The following is a 17,285-nucleotide window of genomic DNA, read 5'->3' on the forward strand; positions in this document are numbered from 1 at the left end:
TAAAATTAATGAGAATGTTTTGTATTACATAAGTGATCTCAAAAGATTGCAGCAGTTTTAAAGCATTAATCTATCCATTTAACTAATCACAATTTGTTAAATTCGATCTTCATTGCTTTCGCCTTCAAAGTTACGTAATCTTTGTCTTAATTAATTGTTTATTTATTGTATAGCTTGGAGTGATAGTCACGTCCTTAAAATTTATTCCAACGTCACTCCATGTCAATTATACAACAATTTGGTTAACAACTCTAAATTAACCCGACAAGTATGGCCCTTTCTAATATCATCAACGACGAAAAAGCCATAATAATCACATAAATTAATCCCCATTTCAAAGGTAAGCAAAAAAGATAAAGATGGTGACTATAATTTTGTTAATACCCAGCCAATAGTATATGCCACTTTGGAACAAGGTTAGATTATTGGTTGAGGTGTCAACACAACAGTATCATGCCGAATGTAATATATAGAGATAAGATTAATTTTTACTTATTTTAGTCACTAAAAATATGAGATTAATTTTTATTTATTTTAGTCACTAAAAATATATAAATATTTTTTGTTATTTTGTAATTAAAATGCAAGCTCAAAATAAAAAATAAATTTCCGATTTTCTTTTTTTAAAATATTGGGTAGGAGAATTCAAACTTGGGCATAATTTCCATAGCTTTATCTTACTTTTTAAAAATTAAAATAAAAATAAAAACCGAAACCCACATTGCCTTTTTATTTTATTTTTATTTTTATTCTTACTCCCACCATACTTGGTGTAAAAAAATAGCAAGTTGCTATCTTCATCTGAATAGGAAACAGATTTTGTATATGGTTAGGGTAGTGACATTTCACCTTTACTCTTCTTAAAATATTCATTAAAATCCATATTAAAATAACAATGTGGATCACGCAAATCCATAAAACATCGTTTAATTTAATTAAATCCTTTTGAGAGTCTTCGTCTTCTTTTATTTTGTTTATTTTGGTTGCTTTGTCTTGTTCTTCCCGTTGTACAATTAGGATTTCAGAGAAGGGTTCTAATGTTGAACTATAATGTTTCTAGTAGGGTTAGAATTCTCTTCTGGAGAATAATTCTTCAGATACTTCTTGGGAATTGAGTGACCATATTGCCCTATGACCAAGACAAATTAGGACCGTTTAGACTTTTGGATATCGAAAATTATCTTATAATTTTTAAAAGCTCAGTCCTCAACGAGGGACAATGAGTCCAAGCAAAGGAATTTGCCTAGCGATTGATGAAGAAAACCAGAAAAACAGTAGAACAATTCCTAAAATTCCTAATGATAATAATAATATTAAATATACTACAAATATATATATATATATACACACAGCAATTTTCTACTGATTGTGACATTGGACATCTTATATTGCCCTTCTGCTGCTTGATTACATTTAATATATTGGATATTTTACTCTAAATTATATTAATCCAATACAGTTGAGTAATACCCAATATTGTTCAATAAAATAAAATAATATATATATATATATGTACTCACCTTGACTTCTTGACACAATAACATTAAGGAGTTACATCCCTACAATAATTTTTGCTGATTTAAGAAACAAAGAAATGGACAAACCAAAAAAACAAATTCATCCAACCGGACAAGAACTTATAATAAATTCTCAAAGTGTATAAGATTCATACATATATATGCTCGGCGTTTATTGTGTAGTAAGCTTTATTCTGGGTGACTGGGCCAAGGAGACAAAGATTTTCTCTCTAGAAAAAAAAAAAAAAAAAAAAAAAAAGAAAGAAAAAGAAATTATAAACTTAACGACAATTAGGTTAGAACAATAAATTGTAACAAAAGAACCCAAACTAGACTAGGAAGATAAATTTACAGGTCAATAGTAGGACTTATAGATTCTTGAGACCACGAACATGGACGGAAGAACACGAACATGGACGGAAGAATAGCTATGAGAGGGAGATGATTTTGGCTATCTAGAGAATAGGCATGGCGGAGGAATTTTGGGGGTGAGTTTTAGGAATTTTTTTTTGTGTATATAAAGTTAAAAAAGAAAATGTGTGGGAAAATTAAAAGAAGTGAAGGGCATGCCCTAGATATTGAGGAAAAAAGAGTACATTTTGGTATGAGGGTCAAAAACATTATAATATAATGAAAGATTCATGTACGTATTGGGATATAATGTAATATATATAAAAAAGGAAAAAGTAGTGGAAGTTTTGGCAGGGTTTGGAGAGGGATTAGGAGGCAAAGAATGTGAGTGGGTGGTGGTGCTTGGGCTTTGGGTGTGTGTGTGTGTGTGTGTGTGATGGTGGCTTTGATGATGATGATGCACGCCGGCAGCTTTACTCATTTCTCTCTCTCTTTCTCTCTCCCAAACCCAATTGGCACGCCTGCTCCCACTCAAAAACTTATAACATTATTCTCCTTCTCTCTCTTTCTCTCTCTCTCTCTCTCTCTCTCTCTCTCTCTCTCTCTCTGCTGCATAAAAGAATGAAAAGCTAATCCACTAACCATTTAGTGATCTCGACCCTTGGTTAACTTTTTCTCGAGCTTTTTCATCTTTTTGTCAGAAAGGAAGAAATTCTATTTCTATACAGATGCTAGCTAACTTCATTTCCCACATTCTAAGTCTTAACAGAAAAATACCCATTTTTCAGTCACCCACACTTCTCTCTCTATCTCACATAAAATTATGCATGTATAAAAAAAGACCTCATAAAAGAATAGGCTAATTGAGCTAAGAAAAGAAACCCCCAACCCCACACTCTCCCATTCCTCATCGATTATAACACCAAAAAGAAAATATATATATATATATATATTTAATTTGTTACTCTTATTGCTCTCTTACATAGATTCCCCGTCTTCATCTCTCTCCCATTATAAGTCTTTTAATTTAACTAGATGTGTTTTTTTTTGTTCAAATTAAACCCAAGCTAAAATCCAAGTTTCAAGATTTTCTACCTCTCTCTCTTCCTAATCATTTATTTATTTATTTATTTTTTGCCCCTATATCTCATTTCTCTCACAGTTAAAAACTCAAACACCTCCCATATCTCTTTTCTTTGTCCCCAGACCAACAACCTTTCTTTTCCAAAAAACAAACTTCATTGATGTGGGTCTTTGTTAGGTTAAATGGATACGTTGTTTAGACTAGTCAGTCTTCAATCCGATCAATCTTTCAACTCAAGTAGAACTTCTAGCAGCTCAAGATCTTCCAGACAAAACATAAACAATCACTACCACCAACAACAAGAAGACGAAGAATGCTTCAACTTTTTCATGGATGAAGAAGACTTTTCCTCGTCTTCTTCTAAGCACTATTATCCACCTTATCAACCCCATCATCATCCTTCCACCACCAGCACCCCAACTCCAACTCATACAACCACCAGCACCCCTACCGAGCTCTCTTTCTCACCTGCACGCGATCTCAATTTCGAATTCTCCGGCAAGTGGGCTTTCGAAATCCTCCTCGAAACCGCCGGAGCTATAGCCGACAAGAACAGCGCTCGAGTTCAACAGCTGATGTGGATGCTTAACGAACTCAGCTCTCCTTACGGAGATTCCGATCAGAAACTTGCCGCGTATTTCCTCCAGGCTTTGTTCAGCCGCATGACCGACTCCGGCGAGCGATGCTACCGCACTCTGATCTCGGCGTCGGAAAAAACCTGCTCTTTCGAATCCACAAGAAAAATGGTGCTCAAATTTCAGGAGGTGAGTCCGTGGACTACTTTCGGACATGTAGCTTGCAATGGTGCAATCATGGAAGCTTTCGAAGGGGAAGCCAAACTCCACATAATTGATATCAGCAACACGTATTGCACTCAATGGCCGACTCTTCTAGAAGCTTTAGCCACTCGAACCGACGAGACACCTCATCTCCGTCTAACCACAGTCGTCTCCAGCAAAGCCTCCGGCGGCGGAGGCGTTGGTGGTTCAGTCGGTGCTGTTCAAAAGGTGATGAGAGAAATAGGGACAAGGATGGAAAAGTTCGCAAGACTTATGGGCGTTCCTTTCAAATTCAATGTGATCCACCATTCCGGCGAGCTTTCGGAATTGAAATTGTCCGATTTAGACATCAAAGAAGACGAAGCATTAGCAATTAATTGCGTCGGTGCTCTGCACACCGTAACGGCCGTTAATAACCGTCGCGACTATTTCATTTCCGCTTTCCGAAATTTACGGCCGAGGATCATAACCGTCGTGGAAGAAGAGGCTGATCTTGACGTTGGAGTGGATGGGATTGATTTCGTGAAAGGTTTTCAAGAATGCTTGAGGTGGTTTAGGGTTTACTTTGAGTCTTTGGATGAGAGTTTCCCGAGGACGAGCAATGAACGTTTGATGCTCGAAAGGGCTGCCGGTAGAGCGATCGTCGATTTGGTTGCCTGTTCTCCGTCTGAGTCAGTTGAACGGCGTGAGACCGCCACGCGCTGGTCTCGGCGTTTGCATGGGGTTGGGTATAACCCTGTTACGTTCAGCGATGAGGTGTGTGATGACGTACGCGCGCTGTTGAGGAGGTATAAGGAAGGTTGGGCAATGACACAGTGCTCGGATTCTGTCCCCGGAATATTCTTGTCGTGGAAAGATCAGCCGGTGGTTTGGGCTAGTGCTTGGAGGCCTTGATGACGGTGATAGCTTCGACCTTTTTTCTTTTGTTTTTTTTACACGCTTGGGGAGTGATTTTACACGTGTAATATGTTTTTTTTCGCACGTGCATGGGGTGGTGGAGTTTGTGATTGTGTTTTGGAAGAGAAAAGGAAAAAAAAAAAAAAAGTCGATTATTAATTAGGGGGATTGTTTGGTTTGAATAGAAATGAAGTAAACTAATTTTCTTAATTTTAACCTTTTGTTATTCAAAATTTGTGATTTTTTTTTTTTTTTCTCAATCATCTTATTGAGAGAATAGGTAAATGGGTTTTGATAACCATCCTGTTGGCAGGTCCTTTTTTTTATTTTATTTTTCTTTTGCTTTTCTTCTTCCCTTTTTCTTTACTTTTCCAAATATACTATATATTTCAATTAAATATTATGGTTGGAAACTAACTTTTAATTTATAAAGATGGGAAAATCAAAAAAGCTTTTCACTTATTGATTATGAAAGTAGGAGCATCCTCCAACTTTGACCGAAGAAGGCCTGCTGACATTGTCTCTATTCATGACCTACAAAAATTAATCCAAAAAGCATCACCAATAATAATAATAATCCAAAAAAATTAAAAGGAAACATAGCTTGTATAGCTCCCTCAATAAATTATAAGTGGGTTTTCTTAATTTACTTAGTAAATGGGATCCAAAAATCAAATGGGTTTGGTATTTGGTGGTTCTAAGGTGATATCAGCATAGAAAGGGTTAAGAACTACAAAAGGGTTTTAAAATTTGAAGCATGTTTAATTAAATAAGTTGAATAATAAAAAGGTCATTATCTAGTTTGGGGTCATAGAATCTTAGGACGGCCACGGAGTTGGGTTATGTATGGGGAATCTCATGAAAAGGTGTTTGGTCATTAGTGGTATAAAGATTTTAGTGGCCAGCACGACGTCCTTGATAAGGTCCACCTCAAAGTATAATATAATATAATATATATATATATATATATAAATTTTTATTTTTTGTTCATTGATTTTTATTTTTCTTTTTAAAAAGTTTATCATCTTTCATTTGAAAAAAGAATTAATTGAGGAGGTAGCTTTTTTTTTGGCCCTATGCTTAATGGCCCCCACCACCAGCTCTCTATCAATGACCAAGAAAATACTTTGGTGGTGGTCTTTTTTAGTTTTTTTGGGCAAATACTTTGGTGGTGCTCTAGCAACGTTAAGAAGTGGTACTTTTGGCCCACGGAAGGAAGAAAATTATAAATATATATAATTAAAGTTGGAAGGAACTTCTTTTTAGGGTTCCACATCTTCATCTTTTGATGAGACTTGCCCCCTCCACGTTGACACCCCCACTTTCCCTTCTCATCCCCCACCAATTAAAAACCCAACTTTTGTTTTTGGCTTTCTTTTATTTCTTTTAATTATTATTATTATTATTTTCTATTTTTAACTCAGTATTTTCCTTCAAGTGTGTTTTGATTTGGGTATTTTAAACAAAGCTGTTTGCTGGCCCATGCCTTCTTTGGCTTAATGTGTGGGTTTCTTTTTTTTTTTTTTTAGTTTTTCAAATGAATCAGATAGATGATATTGACAAGGACTATATATGTTGCTTTTTATACCCTTATGGGACCAGTTTCAAGTGGCAAGTCATTGAAGAAAAGGATTTAGATATAGGGAAAAAAGATATATATTAACCTCATAGTGATATGCATTGCTGTTTGTTTATCCATTGAATTTTTTTCGTACTAATTATTAATTTAAAAGAATCTATTTAGCTTTAATTTTCTTGATCTACCAAAGCAACATGACTGTTGCATGTCATGTTAATTGTTGCCCCAAAATTCCAATTGCCCATGCATTCTATGTATTAACTACACTAGTGATGATACCACATAATACCATAACTATCACATTTTTTAAATGATTGAAGGTCTTGTTTGGCATAACATTGCTTCTGCTTCTGTTTTTCAAAGAAGTTACTCTTGACTTTGATTAAAAAAATTTTTAGAAGTTTGAATTATTTTTATAAAATTGTCCAAACATTTATAAAACCTTAAAAACTGTTTTTAACTTGTTAATTAGGATTTACGCCAAACACAATTTTACATGGTTTACTACCATCTAGTTTTAGGTTTTTCCAATCAAAACCCTCTAGTTTTTAGAATTTTGAATTCAAGCTCACCGCAATTAAAGACAACTCCATAACAATAAGAGATGGAATTAGCACGTGCTTCCCACATGCATGGCTTCCCCAGCTGTTGGATTTTAGAGGCCACCACCGTAGCCACCTTTTCACCGTCTTCTCCTCTAGCCTCTACTTCTCTGTTATGACATTGCAGGTCAAATGCAAAGCAAAACTACCCAAACTCAGGCTATGAGCCTATGAAAGAGGGACATAATAAGAATGCTTGGTGTCGTTCAGCAAAGCCAAGCCAAGCCAAGCCAAGCCAAGTAGGAAAAGTAAGAGGTAGAGTGAGGCACAAAGTGCAAGTAATGAGAATGGGAAAGGATATAGTGCAGACTAGAGAGGCGGCTACTGTGGTGGTAGTGGGTGTTATCTGAGTGCTTCGATAGTAAATCTCACGTGCAAATTTCCATGTTTTCTGTTCATAATACTTGGTGGAGTAGGAGTTCCGGATAATGGGGTAAATTAAAAATTAACATAAAATTTTACAAAAAGTAAAAAAAAAAAAGAAAAAAAAAGATATACTATTAATTACTATGTAATTGTAATTAGCAAAAAAAAAAAAAAATACACGGTACTATAACTTATTTTATGTTAAAAAAAAAAAAAAAACAACTAAACAACTTAGTTGCATAACTAAACCTGAATAGCAATATCCTTCCAAAAACAACCAAAAAAAAAAAAAAGCAATATATAATATTCTTTAAAAAATAAATAATATTACACACTAAAATGAACTAAAAATGTAATAAATCCTTTTTTAAAAAAATTTAGACATGTAATAATAAAAAAATTGTTTGTAAATAATCCTAATAAAATATCTCTAAAAACTTGTTTTTAATTAAAGATTTTTGTATACAATAAATAATAAAAGAGATTTTTTTAACAACATAAAAAAAAATAATAAACTAGTTGAATGTTATTATATTTTTTTATTTATTTTTTATTTTAGTATACTTAAGTATATCATGAAATATAATATCCACTATTATATCTCATAAAGTTATTATTTAATTAATTTATATTTAGTAATATTTATCTTTTTAAAAATTTATATATCAATTTTTATATTATATTAATATGTTAACCAATCAAATAGTGAGCAATGTATTATTAATAAATATGTTAATAGATTAGATAATGTATATACATTACTTATTTGATATAAAATTTGCTAAAAAGAGGAGTCGTAAAATTTACTTCCAATAACTCATAAATGAGAAGTAATTCAAAATATTAAAATTTATTTGGTATTATCAATCCTGTCCTATTGTCCTATTTAGTGTAACTTTTACTTTTGCTTTTGCTTTTTCTTTTTTTGTTTTTTTTCCCTTCTATTTCTTTAAAAGTGTTTTATGAGAAAGTCATTCTTTACTAGTCTTGGTTAAAAATATTTCTGAGAGCTATAAATATTTTTTAAAAAATTATTCAAATATTTTCAAAAATAATTTTTGACAAAATTGATTCTAGTTTCTAAATAATTATGCTAAATAGGACCTTAATATGAGGGAAAAGACAAGGAAACTCTAGATTTGGCATAGGCAGCTGCCCCTCTGTCCTCACACAGTCTCCCCATGTTCTTTCTAATTGCAATAAAATTGAAAGTTTTACTTTCCATTGAAAATTTTTAAATCTGAAAAGGTCTTAATTTTAAGAATGTGAAACTAGGTAATAAAAGTGTGTTACAAATTTTTTCTTCATTTCTATGGTTTAAGTTAGAGTTAAGAATTCAGTGGAAAAAAAAAAAAAAAAGAAATTCAAATTTTTACACATGATTTTGAACTTGAAACTTATAGTCTTGCAATGTTCTTTTTCTTCAGGATTTTCCATTATTGATGGATTTTGTTAATTTGGGTTTCGATTTTCATTTTCAATAGAATAAAAGGTATATGAAAACTTAGTTAATTTAAAAAAAAAAATTCTATTTATCAACATTAGTGATTAATTACTAATGATTTTATATGCTATTTACTAGTTTAGCAGGTTACCCTAAAAAAGTTAACTTTTTCCAATAAAATTTTTAGTATAAAATTAATATATAATTAAATACATCTAAGTAGTATTTGTCATTGTAGCATTAGTTCCATTAATGGTCATCATTATTACTGATAACAAATAACAAAATTATAATCTTAAAATATAAACAAGATTTTGGATCTTGCATTTCATACGAATGACTTCACTACGAAAGATATATGTTACTCTATACATAATTGATTTGTTTTAAGACAAAATACTTCTTGTCAATCTTTTTATTTTTATTTTTTTTTACGCGGTACAATCCTTGTCAGTTGAGCGCTCAAAAGAAACACATTATTACAGACACCTATAATTTGATAAAATTATTCAGACCAAAAATTAGACATTTTCATTTTTATTAATTGGATAAAAATTAAAAACCTCGCGGTAGACCTTTAGACTGTGCTGTGCAACATTGAGACTGGTGGTTGGTTCAATTCATGATAGCACACCGACTCCAATTCAAAAGAGAGACAGAGAGAGAGAGGCCCACTCAAAAATTCAGTGTCGAGATACACAAACCCCAAATGGTCCCTAAAACCGGCAAAGAAGTTTCCGAACCTCCACTCCTACTGAGTAGCTAAGCATTATCGTGCATCCCGACCAACCAAAAGCAAAGCAGAAAAAGAAAATGAACTTCGTGGTCCAAAAGCTTATTACTTACAGGTTACACCATGACCTGGTCCGTGAGAGAGTGTTTTCTCTACTTTACAGATATCCCAACTCGACCTGGTCCGAGACTGTATAATATTTTCTATCAGCCAATGGCAACCACTTGACGTTTGCTTTCTTTTTTTCTCCTTTTTTAAGTCAGCTAAGGAACCCGGTCCTTCCGGTGGGTCACCATTTTTGGGTCGTTGTCCTATAGTTGGTGTTTTTTAGGAAAAAACCGTGTCTTTCAGTTTTGAGGGAGAGTGGGGGGACCAAATTTTTGGTTGCACATTTTTATTTGTAAATATCAAGGTCCTTATCAAAGTTGGTATGTAACGCCAATCTTTTTTTTTTTTTTTTTTTTTTTTTGCCCTTTTTAAATAGTGAGTTTATTAAACAGTTTGATATTGGTCTAACAAATACAGGGTTAATGGACGTTTGAACGGCAATGTAGCGTATGGAAGTAGGAAATCATCTTGAAGTTTGTTACAGCCTTCTTCCAATTGGACCTTCCATTGTCAATTTATCAAACATAGAAATACCCTTTCCACACTTCCGTTTTATCTTTTTCTATTTCTTAGTGGATTCCAAACTCCAAATACAGTGTGAAGGAAATCCTGGAAAAAAAAAAAAAACTGATTGTCAACAAAATTTCCAACCAATATAGATGATCTTTCTCGCATAACTTACACTCTTCCTCAACCTAATATTAACATAATCTGAAAAAAGAAAAGGTTCACTGGCAGTGCTACAGACTAAATATTTCTGCACCTCAGTCAACTTGCTGTGGAACTATATATACAATGCCCATTTATATAGATTTACAGTAACACAACAAATGCAAGCCAGTGAAAGAATAAGCAGAACCATCAATATGATACATTAATGAAATAAAGAGAAACTACATCCATGTCAACCCACTCCACCCCTGAGGGAGTTTCCACTTTCTATGCCAGTATATCGAAACCCTTGACCATAAGGGGAACCCAAAATTGTAATCAAGGGGCTGATCAACTGGTCCCCCAATGATCAATGGCAGCCATACATATCTTGAGTCCCGCAAGTCAGCTGGATTCCACCGATCTGCCATAAAAATAAATGAACCAGGAAATGAAGGCAGAGGAACCACGTACGTGCTCTGAGCAAAAAAAGTTGTAAGTCGAAACATTTTGTTCCCACCGATGCATGGGTTTCCCATAGTTTCCCACGGACCCATAATTGACTCTGCTGCATGCGCTAGAGCCTCATTTGGTGCCCATCCAGTGCAGCCTGAGGTGATCATGTAATAAGTTTCATCGTGCTTGAACAGAGCAGGGGCTTCCCGGTGTTGTCCCACTAGAATCCTTCTCATGGTTTCTGTCACATCGAGATAATCTTCAGTTAATGGTCCAATGTGAAGTTCACTATTGTCTTCAGAGGAGTAAACCAGATATGCCATGCCATCATCATCCTTGAAAATGGTCATATCTCTGCTTTCGAAACCATGTGGCCGTTTGCTATATAGATAATCAAAAGGACCAGTTGGGTAATCACTAATTGCTACACCAACAGCAGCTTTAGTGTAGTTGGCATCGTCAACATGCATCCACATTACATACTTCCCTGTCTTCTGGTTGTAAATCACTTTTGGCCTCTCAAGAACATTGGATTTGTGTAGATCATGTGTTTCATTTTTCTCTTCTGCTAGCAGCACAACACCTTCGTTCTTCCATTTCCACAAGTCCTTGGAAGAATAGCAACCAACTCCTATGATGTCAACCTGGACAAAATAAATAAAGTACTTTATTTAAAGGCTAATGAGTTCTAGCTGCAGTTAATCATTCAAGAACAATCTGTATCTGATGTTAGTCCTACAAGATGAGGACCAAAGTGCATAAGACAAGAAATTAACATTATATAACTAAGCAGAATTGACATCTGGTACAACTAGGCAATCTAACATTTAAAGAAAACAGGACTACACATAAGGCCAACAATAATTGGAAAGCAATCCCATGAGTGCACTCAAAAGTCTAAACAAATGTGCTCTTGTTACATGGGACTGTCTTTCTCCATCACTGAACAAAATTATTCAAGAAAATGGGCAGATTCTGAGGATTTTTCATTTTTTCATTTTTTTCATTTTTTTTTTTCTTTTTTACTTACAATTTTCTTCTCCTTTCATATAAAGTATTATCTTGAACTTACATATTTTCAACTCAGGAGCGTGTAAGTGAGATGACAGCCACAGAAGATGATCTAAAGATTTCCAATGCAATTGGAGACAGCGCAACACAACATAAGATCACAATTAGCACTATAAATTTTTAAACCCAATCTCATTATATTGAGTAAACTAAAACTCAGAAACTAACATGAAAATAAGCACACCACCTAGTCCACTCCATACAGTAATGTTTTGCACACATTGAGCAAGAAACTTCTAATTATCCAAATTAGTCCTTTCGCCATGGAAAACTACTGATGAAAATTTGAACTTACAGTGTTAGTTATATACAGCAGATGGCATCCAATTCTGAAAATATTGAAAACTACTTTCACCACAAAATTCAATACTTTACAACTTAACTGGACAAAGAGTTTTACAGATCCTACTTAGATAAAACATAGTTTTTTTGGTCATTGAGATATACCATAGTTTCTTTATTATATAGATGATGCTGATTGTATAGTTTTCTTTATTATATAGAGGATGCTGATTGTAGTCACCTCCTTCCCCTTTTAAATCTAATTGACAGATCTTTTACCGACTGCAATTACATGGGTCATCCCCATTCACCCAAAAGTATAGAAAATTGCTTCTCTTGCACCATTTACTCTACAAATATTAGGTCAATAATGCAATTATCTATTACTCTAAATGCTCAATTCAAAAATTCCCAAATCCTGATTAGTTGAAGTTGGTTAGATGGATCCATTTCACTGTAATAAAACCATGGTTGTCTATTGTACCTAAGTTTCTTATTGGTAGTTAAGAACTAAAACACTTCATTAGTTAATCAAGAAAGATGCTGAGTTTTATTATGGCCTTTCTAGCAACAGCAGTTTAGGTATGACCTACTTTTCCCATTTCAAACATACCAAAAAAAAAAATTAATAAATAATTTAAAAAGAAAAACCAAAAAAAACCCTAAAACTGCATATTAGAACAAAAATCTTATTTCACTCACAGGATCTTTATGAACTCGTAAAAGTGGATAGGAGTTGCTATACACCCTTGCACTATGAAAGTAGCACAAATCACAGTAGACATTTTACAAGTCGAGTCAAAGATCACATGGATCAAGTGGAGAGAAAATCTTGTTCCAGTACAATCATTTAAATAACTTTTTGACACTTTAACTTCATCTAATAATCATCCTTTGTATGTATCAATTGAGTCATCAAAGATAAAAGCATAAGGAAATATTTGCTCTATCTTTCCTACTTTTGGTGGCAAACAGTCACATCTATCCTTGCCAAAAACTTTAATCTCTCCCCCAAAGCCCAAACCCAATCCTCTAGGATAGCAGGGAGAAAAGTCTATCTAAGAATGCAAATAGATTAATAAATAAATAAATAAAAATTTAAAAATAAAAATAAAAATTCAAGAGATCATCATGCAAATGCCATTGCTTCTGCACACTCATTTCCAGATCTTGGGTAATGCAAGTTGTCTGATGTAGCTCTTTACATATTCACCTTCAGGCCATCTCAATTCCAATGTCAACCTCAGAGGTATAAGTTCATTAATCATTTGCATACTTTCAACATTGAACAAAGCATTCTTGTGGCTCCAAACTCTTGAGTTAAAAGTGTACTACAATAAGGTGCCTTATGGAGTTCTACAACTCCATGCAGCATTATTATCTCAGATATTCATATCATTGCAGAAATTTCTACAACATTATCAATGGCTCATATATCTGAAAAGTTTCATTCATACGAACTCAAAATTCCAGTTCAATAAATGGGTTGAGTCTCCACTAGAATTATACTACTGCTTAGTAAATTCTATACAAGATAAATCCAAAACATGATAAATATAAGAATTGCAAAAAACCTACAGAGAAAGCAAATATAACAGCCTAGCCTTGCAGAAAGAAAACAAAATGCATAGAACTGTCTGATATGGGTCACCAACAGTAATCCTCCCTAAGCAAGGAAATTCTTTCCTCCACCAAAGAGCACAATGTCATCATTACTGTGTTCAATCTGATCATCATAGACGACAACTCGTACAGAGACTAAGTTATGAGAAGACGAGTGAATCATATATGCAATCAAGATGTTTGGCATTGGTTAGACAAACCAATGCTTTTCAAACAGAAATAAACATTGCTTACATTGGAAAATAATAAATGAAAGCTTTGCGTCTCTAGAACCATAACAACCAACACAACAAATCAACTTAAAGTGAAGCAAAAGATTATGCTTTCAATACAAAGAACATACCCGTGCTGCTCCTTTCTTGTGAGCATGATAGGTGGGTCCATCTTTATATTCTCCATACCAATAGTATGTCCTTGTCTTTTCATCATAAAGAATACCACCTCCATGGGCTTGAATTGGATTTCCATCAGTATCCAACCAAATCCTTCCAGGGTAATAGTAAAAGGTATCATTCCCCAAATCCTTCATTGGATCTACAGCAGTTCTCTCATCAGGAAAGAATACTCCTCTAAGTTGTGAATTCTCATCTAGAAATTCATCGACCAGAGTGGTTGTCCGCTTAGGCCTTCTTTTAGCTGCACGTGGGGATCTTTTTCCCCTAGGTGGGGGGATTTGGATATTTTCTTCCTCCACCTCTTCAAGTTCACGGAACTGTGGTTGGTGAGTCATGCGAAACTGGATCTCTCCGCCCATCCCATCCTTTTGGTGAACAAGGGAGTATAGATGAAGAATGAGAAGACAACCTATCAAGCTCCACACCACAGCAGATATTGAACATCTGCTCCCTGCATTGCAACTTAAACGGGTTGGTTTCCTGTATTTGTTCCTCATCCTCATATTTCTTCCTTTTCTATCTCCAAGATAATGCTGCAATTAACAAAATGCAACCTATGGAGATCCAATGAAACCCGACCAAATATAAGTCACAACTCACAATCATTGGTAACCTACATTTCTGCTAAAGTAGCTAATTCCAAAAGTGTTTTAAGAAAAACTCCAGCACGAATTAGAAGACTGAAGATGTAAAAAAATGATTTGATGATAACTAAGTCCTAATAAATTAAAATTCCTGATACCTAATTCTTAATAAATTAAAATTGCTGATAACTAAGTCCTACTAAATTAAAATTGCTCAGCACTGTAGCTGGTTTATGCAACCAGAAATTTTATACATTAAGAACTCAATTGTCAACTGCTCAATTTGTATAATTGAACAATAATCAGTTCCCAATTAAAGCCAATCAAAGCGGGGCCAAATTTTGTTTTTATTAAGGACAACAATTTGGAGAAACAACGCATTAAATTAAAATGAAGAATAACCAAGGGATCGGTGACTATCATTACCAATTTAACCATCGGTTCAAAAACTTGCATATCAGAATTCAACCTTGACATGATAGATCCACATGAACACCCTAATACCATAGCTTAAACCCATAATCAACTCAAAAAAACCTCCTTTGTCCCAACAAAATCCAGTACACAGAAAAAATACGAAAGTTAAAGAGTAGCTTACCTGAAAACACCCGAACAATAAGCGGGGCCAAATTCCCAGACATGGGTTTTCCCCGCTGATGGTTGTTGTGAATGGTGACTGAAAATATCGCCTAACCAAGATTAGCAGACCAAGCAATCCCAGATACCCAATTCCACAGAAACAGGAAAAAGGAAAAAGAAAACAGATAATTGGAGAAGTTGGGTAGTTTATTTCTGTCCAATTGGATCTGGGGTCGATGATGTTGACCCTGGACCAAAGTTGCTCACTCTCCTGTGGGACGGACTATGAGTTTAGGCCCCGAGGTAATGTTTGAGATAGATAAATCTGGAAAGTGCTTTTTCCAGGAAGATCGCTAGCTTTAATTAGAGATTATGTACGTATTGTCTATTAATTAATTCCTTTTTTTTTTTTTTTTTTGCCCTTTTTGGTGTCATCTTGTAGAATTAATTTACTTAGTTCGGTGATTATGTTAATAATTACTGGATTTTTTCCCTTATGAGCATCCAATGAGTGTTTAACAGTTTGTGTGCTAATTAGGCAGCCACCAAAATGCTACGTCGCGCTGTCATAGGTTTCGTGGCCCCAGGTTCACCGTTCACTTGTGATTCACATAATTTATTTATTTGTTACATAATTTGCAAGCTAATATTCAAAGTACAAACAATAAAAAAAAAAAAAAAATCAGTTCAACAATATCATATTAAAATAATTTTCTCTTTTATTTCTTTTTTTTTTTTTTGGCATATATGTCTAAATCTGACAACATATTTAATTATCCATATGAGTATTAAAAAAATGGTTCTTAAAATTTAAAAAAAAAAAAACCAAAAGAGTTTTTCTTTTAAAAAAATAATAAAACAATTTTATAAAACAAATTAAAAGAAAAAAAATGATTGACAAATATATTTCAACTTTTACTTTTAGCACAAAACATTTATATCAAAAAAAAAAAAAATGTTATCAATACAAGCACTTACTTATGAGAATAAGTTCATCATTTAGACATAGATATATTTTTTCAAAAAAATATAGGTCTATTTTACCTTAAAAAAAAAAAGAAAAAAGAAGAAGATATATTTGAATGTCCTAAAATAAAAAGGGAAATAAAACTTATATTATATATGATTAGTTATATATATAGGGAGAGAGAAAGAGAGACAGATTTCTAACTTGACTAATTTTATTTTCTTTCATAAGTCATGATGATCAATTAAACATAATAAGAGAAAATAAGGATTTGGTATCCTAATTAATTATAAAAAGAAAAAGAGTAAATGGTATAGGATAACATCAGGACCATAGCTGGATTAGAACATGATTTTGTGGGGGGAAAAAAAAAAGAAAAGAAAAAAAAGAGGAAGAAGAAGATAGTATGACTGGAATTGGAATAATTAGTAGGTGGTTACAATTTTGATGATTAATTGACCCATTTTTAATATCTAACAGTTTTCTCTCGCTGCCATGAGTCCCCTAATTCCTTGATCCACAGGGACACATAGAGATTGGGATTGCTTGGTTAAGAATACAATCTTGGAAAATATTTCCCCAACCCCTTTTTTTTTTTTTTGGTAACGAATATTTCCCCAACCCTTGATCATTAAGCAATGTAGAAGAAACATAATTTTGCTTTTTGACCAATTTTCTGAACTCCTTATTTACAATTTCCAATTTCACTTAATTTTGATTACTACTGAACAAATCAAATGCCAACACTATTTGCAAAAGAGTCTTCCACATTAATTTGTTGGTTGAAAATTTTTTTTTTTCTTTTTGTTTTTGTTTTTTGTGGGGATTGGAGATAGGAGGTTGGGATGATAACCAACTATTCCGTTTGACTTATATGCAATTTTATGATGAAGCATGCAGACGAGTTATTGTTCTTAATCAATTAGGTAGAAGAGTTATTGTCTATATTTATTAATTAAGTACTGTTCAAGGATACGTGTATAATATCAGACACCAGTGGAAACAATAATTTATCTTTGTTTGACTAATCCCACGACAACTTTCTAATCTGATTATGACGCGTTATATATATATATTTTTTTAATTTTTGAGAAGATGATTATGAGGAATTAATCATGGCTTGTATTGAAGGAAGGGTTTGCAAATTTAATATAAAACATATTGAAAAAAAGTATACTATTTTTTTTTTTAAAAAAAAATTGATATGTTTTATTTAA

At 33.4% G+C, this 17,285-nt stretch overlaps 2 protein-coding genes across 4 annotated transcripts; one reads left to right on the forward strand and one right to left on the reverse strand.

Moving 5' to 3' along the window:
* The first annotated feature begins 2,623 nt into the window (after positions 1–2,623).
* LOC125419896 (protein SHORT-ROOT) lies at positions 2,624–4,844 on the forward strand. Its single transcript, XM_016034809.4, has one exon. It carries the CDS (start codon positions 3,135–3,137, stop codon positions 4,623–4,625), a length of 1,491 nt encoding a protein of 496 aa, XP_015890295.2. The 5' UTR covers positions 2,624–3,134; the 3' UTR covers positions 4,626–4,844.
* Positions 4,845–10,091: 5,247 nt separating this feature from the next.
* LOC107424935 (uncharacterized) lies at positions 10,092–15,471 on the reverse strand. Of its 3 annotated transcripts, none has more exons than XM_048466399.2 (3): positions 15,121–15,471; positions 13,887–14,389; positions 10,092–11,211 (listed from the first exon to the last, which is right to left on the reverse strand). In XM_048466399.2, the coding sequence occupies exons 1-3, from the start codon at positions 15,161–15,163 to the stop codon at positions 10,354–10,356; spliced, it is 1,404 nt and encodes a 467-aa protein (XP_048322356.1). In that variant the 5' UTR covers positions 15,164–15,471; the 3' UTR covers positions 10,092–10,353. The 3 variants fall into 3 exon arrangements, with proteins under 3 accessions (XP_048322356.1, XP_048322354.1, XP_048322353.1); XM_048466397.2 differs by having other exon boundaries at positions 13,887–14,471; XM_048466396.2 differs by having other exon boundaries at positions 13,887–14,492.
* Positions 15,472–17,285: the final 1,814 nt, after the last annotated feature.

The sequence above is a fragment of the Ziziphus jujuba genome, chromosome 7 (assembly GCF_031755915.1).
Source record: "Ziziphus jujuba cultivar Dongzao chromosome 7, ASM3175591v1".
In the NCBI taxonomy this organism is placed as follows: domain Eukaryota; kingdom Viridiplantae; phylum Streptophyta; class Magnoliopsida; order Rosales; family Rhamnaceae; genus Ziziphus; species Ziziphus jujuba.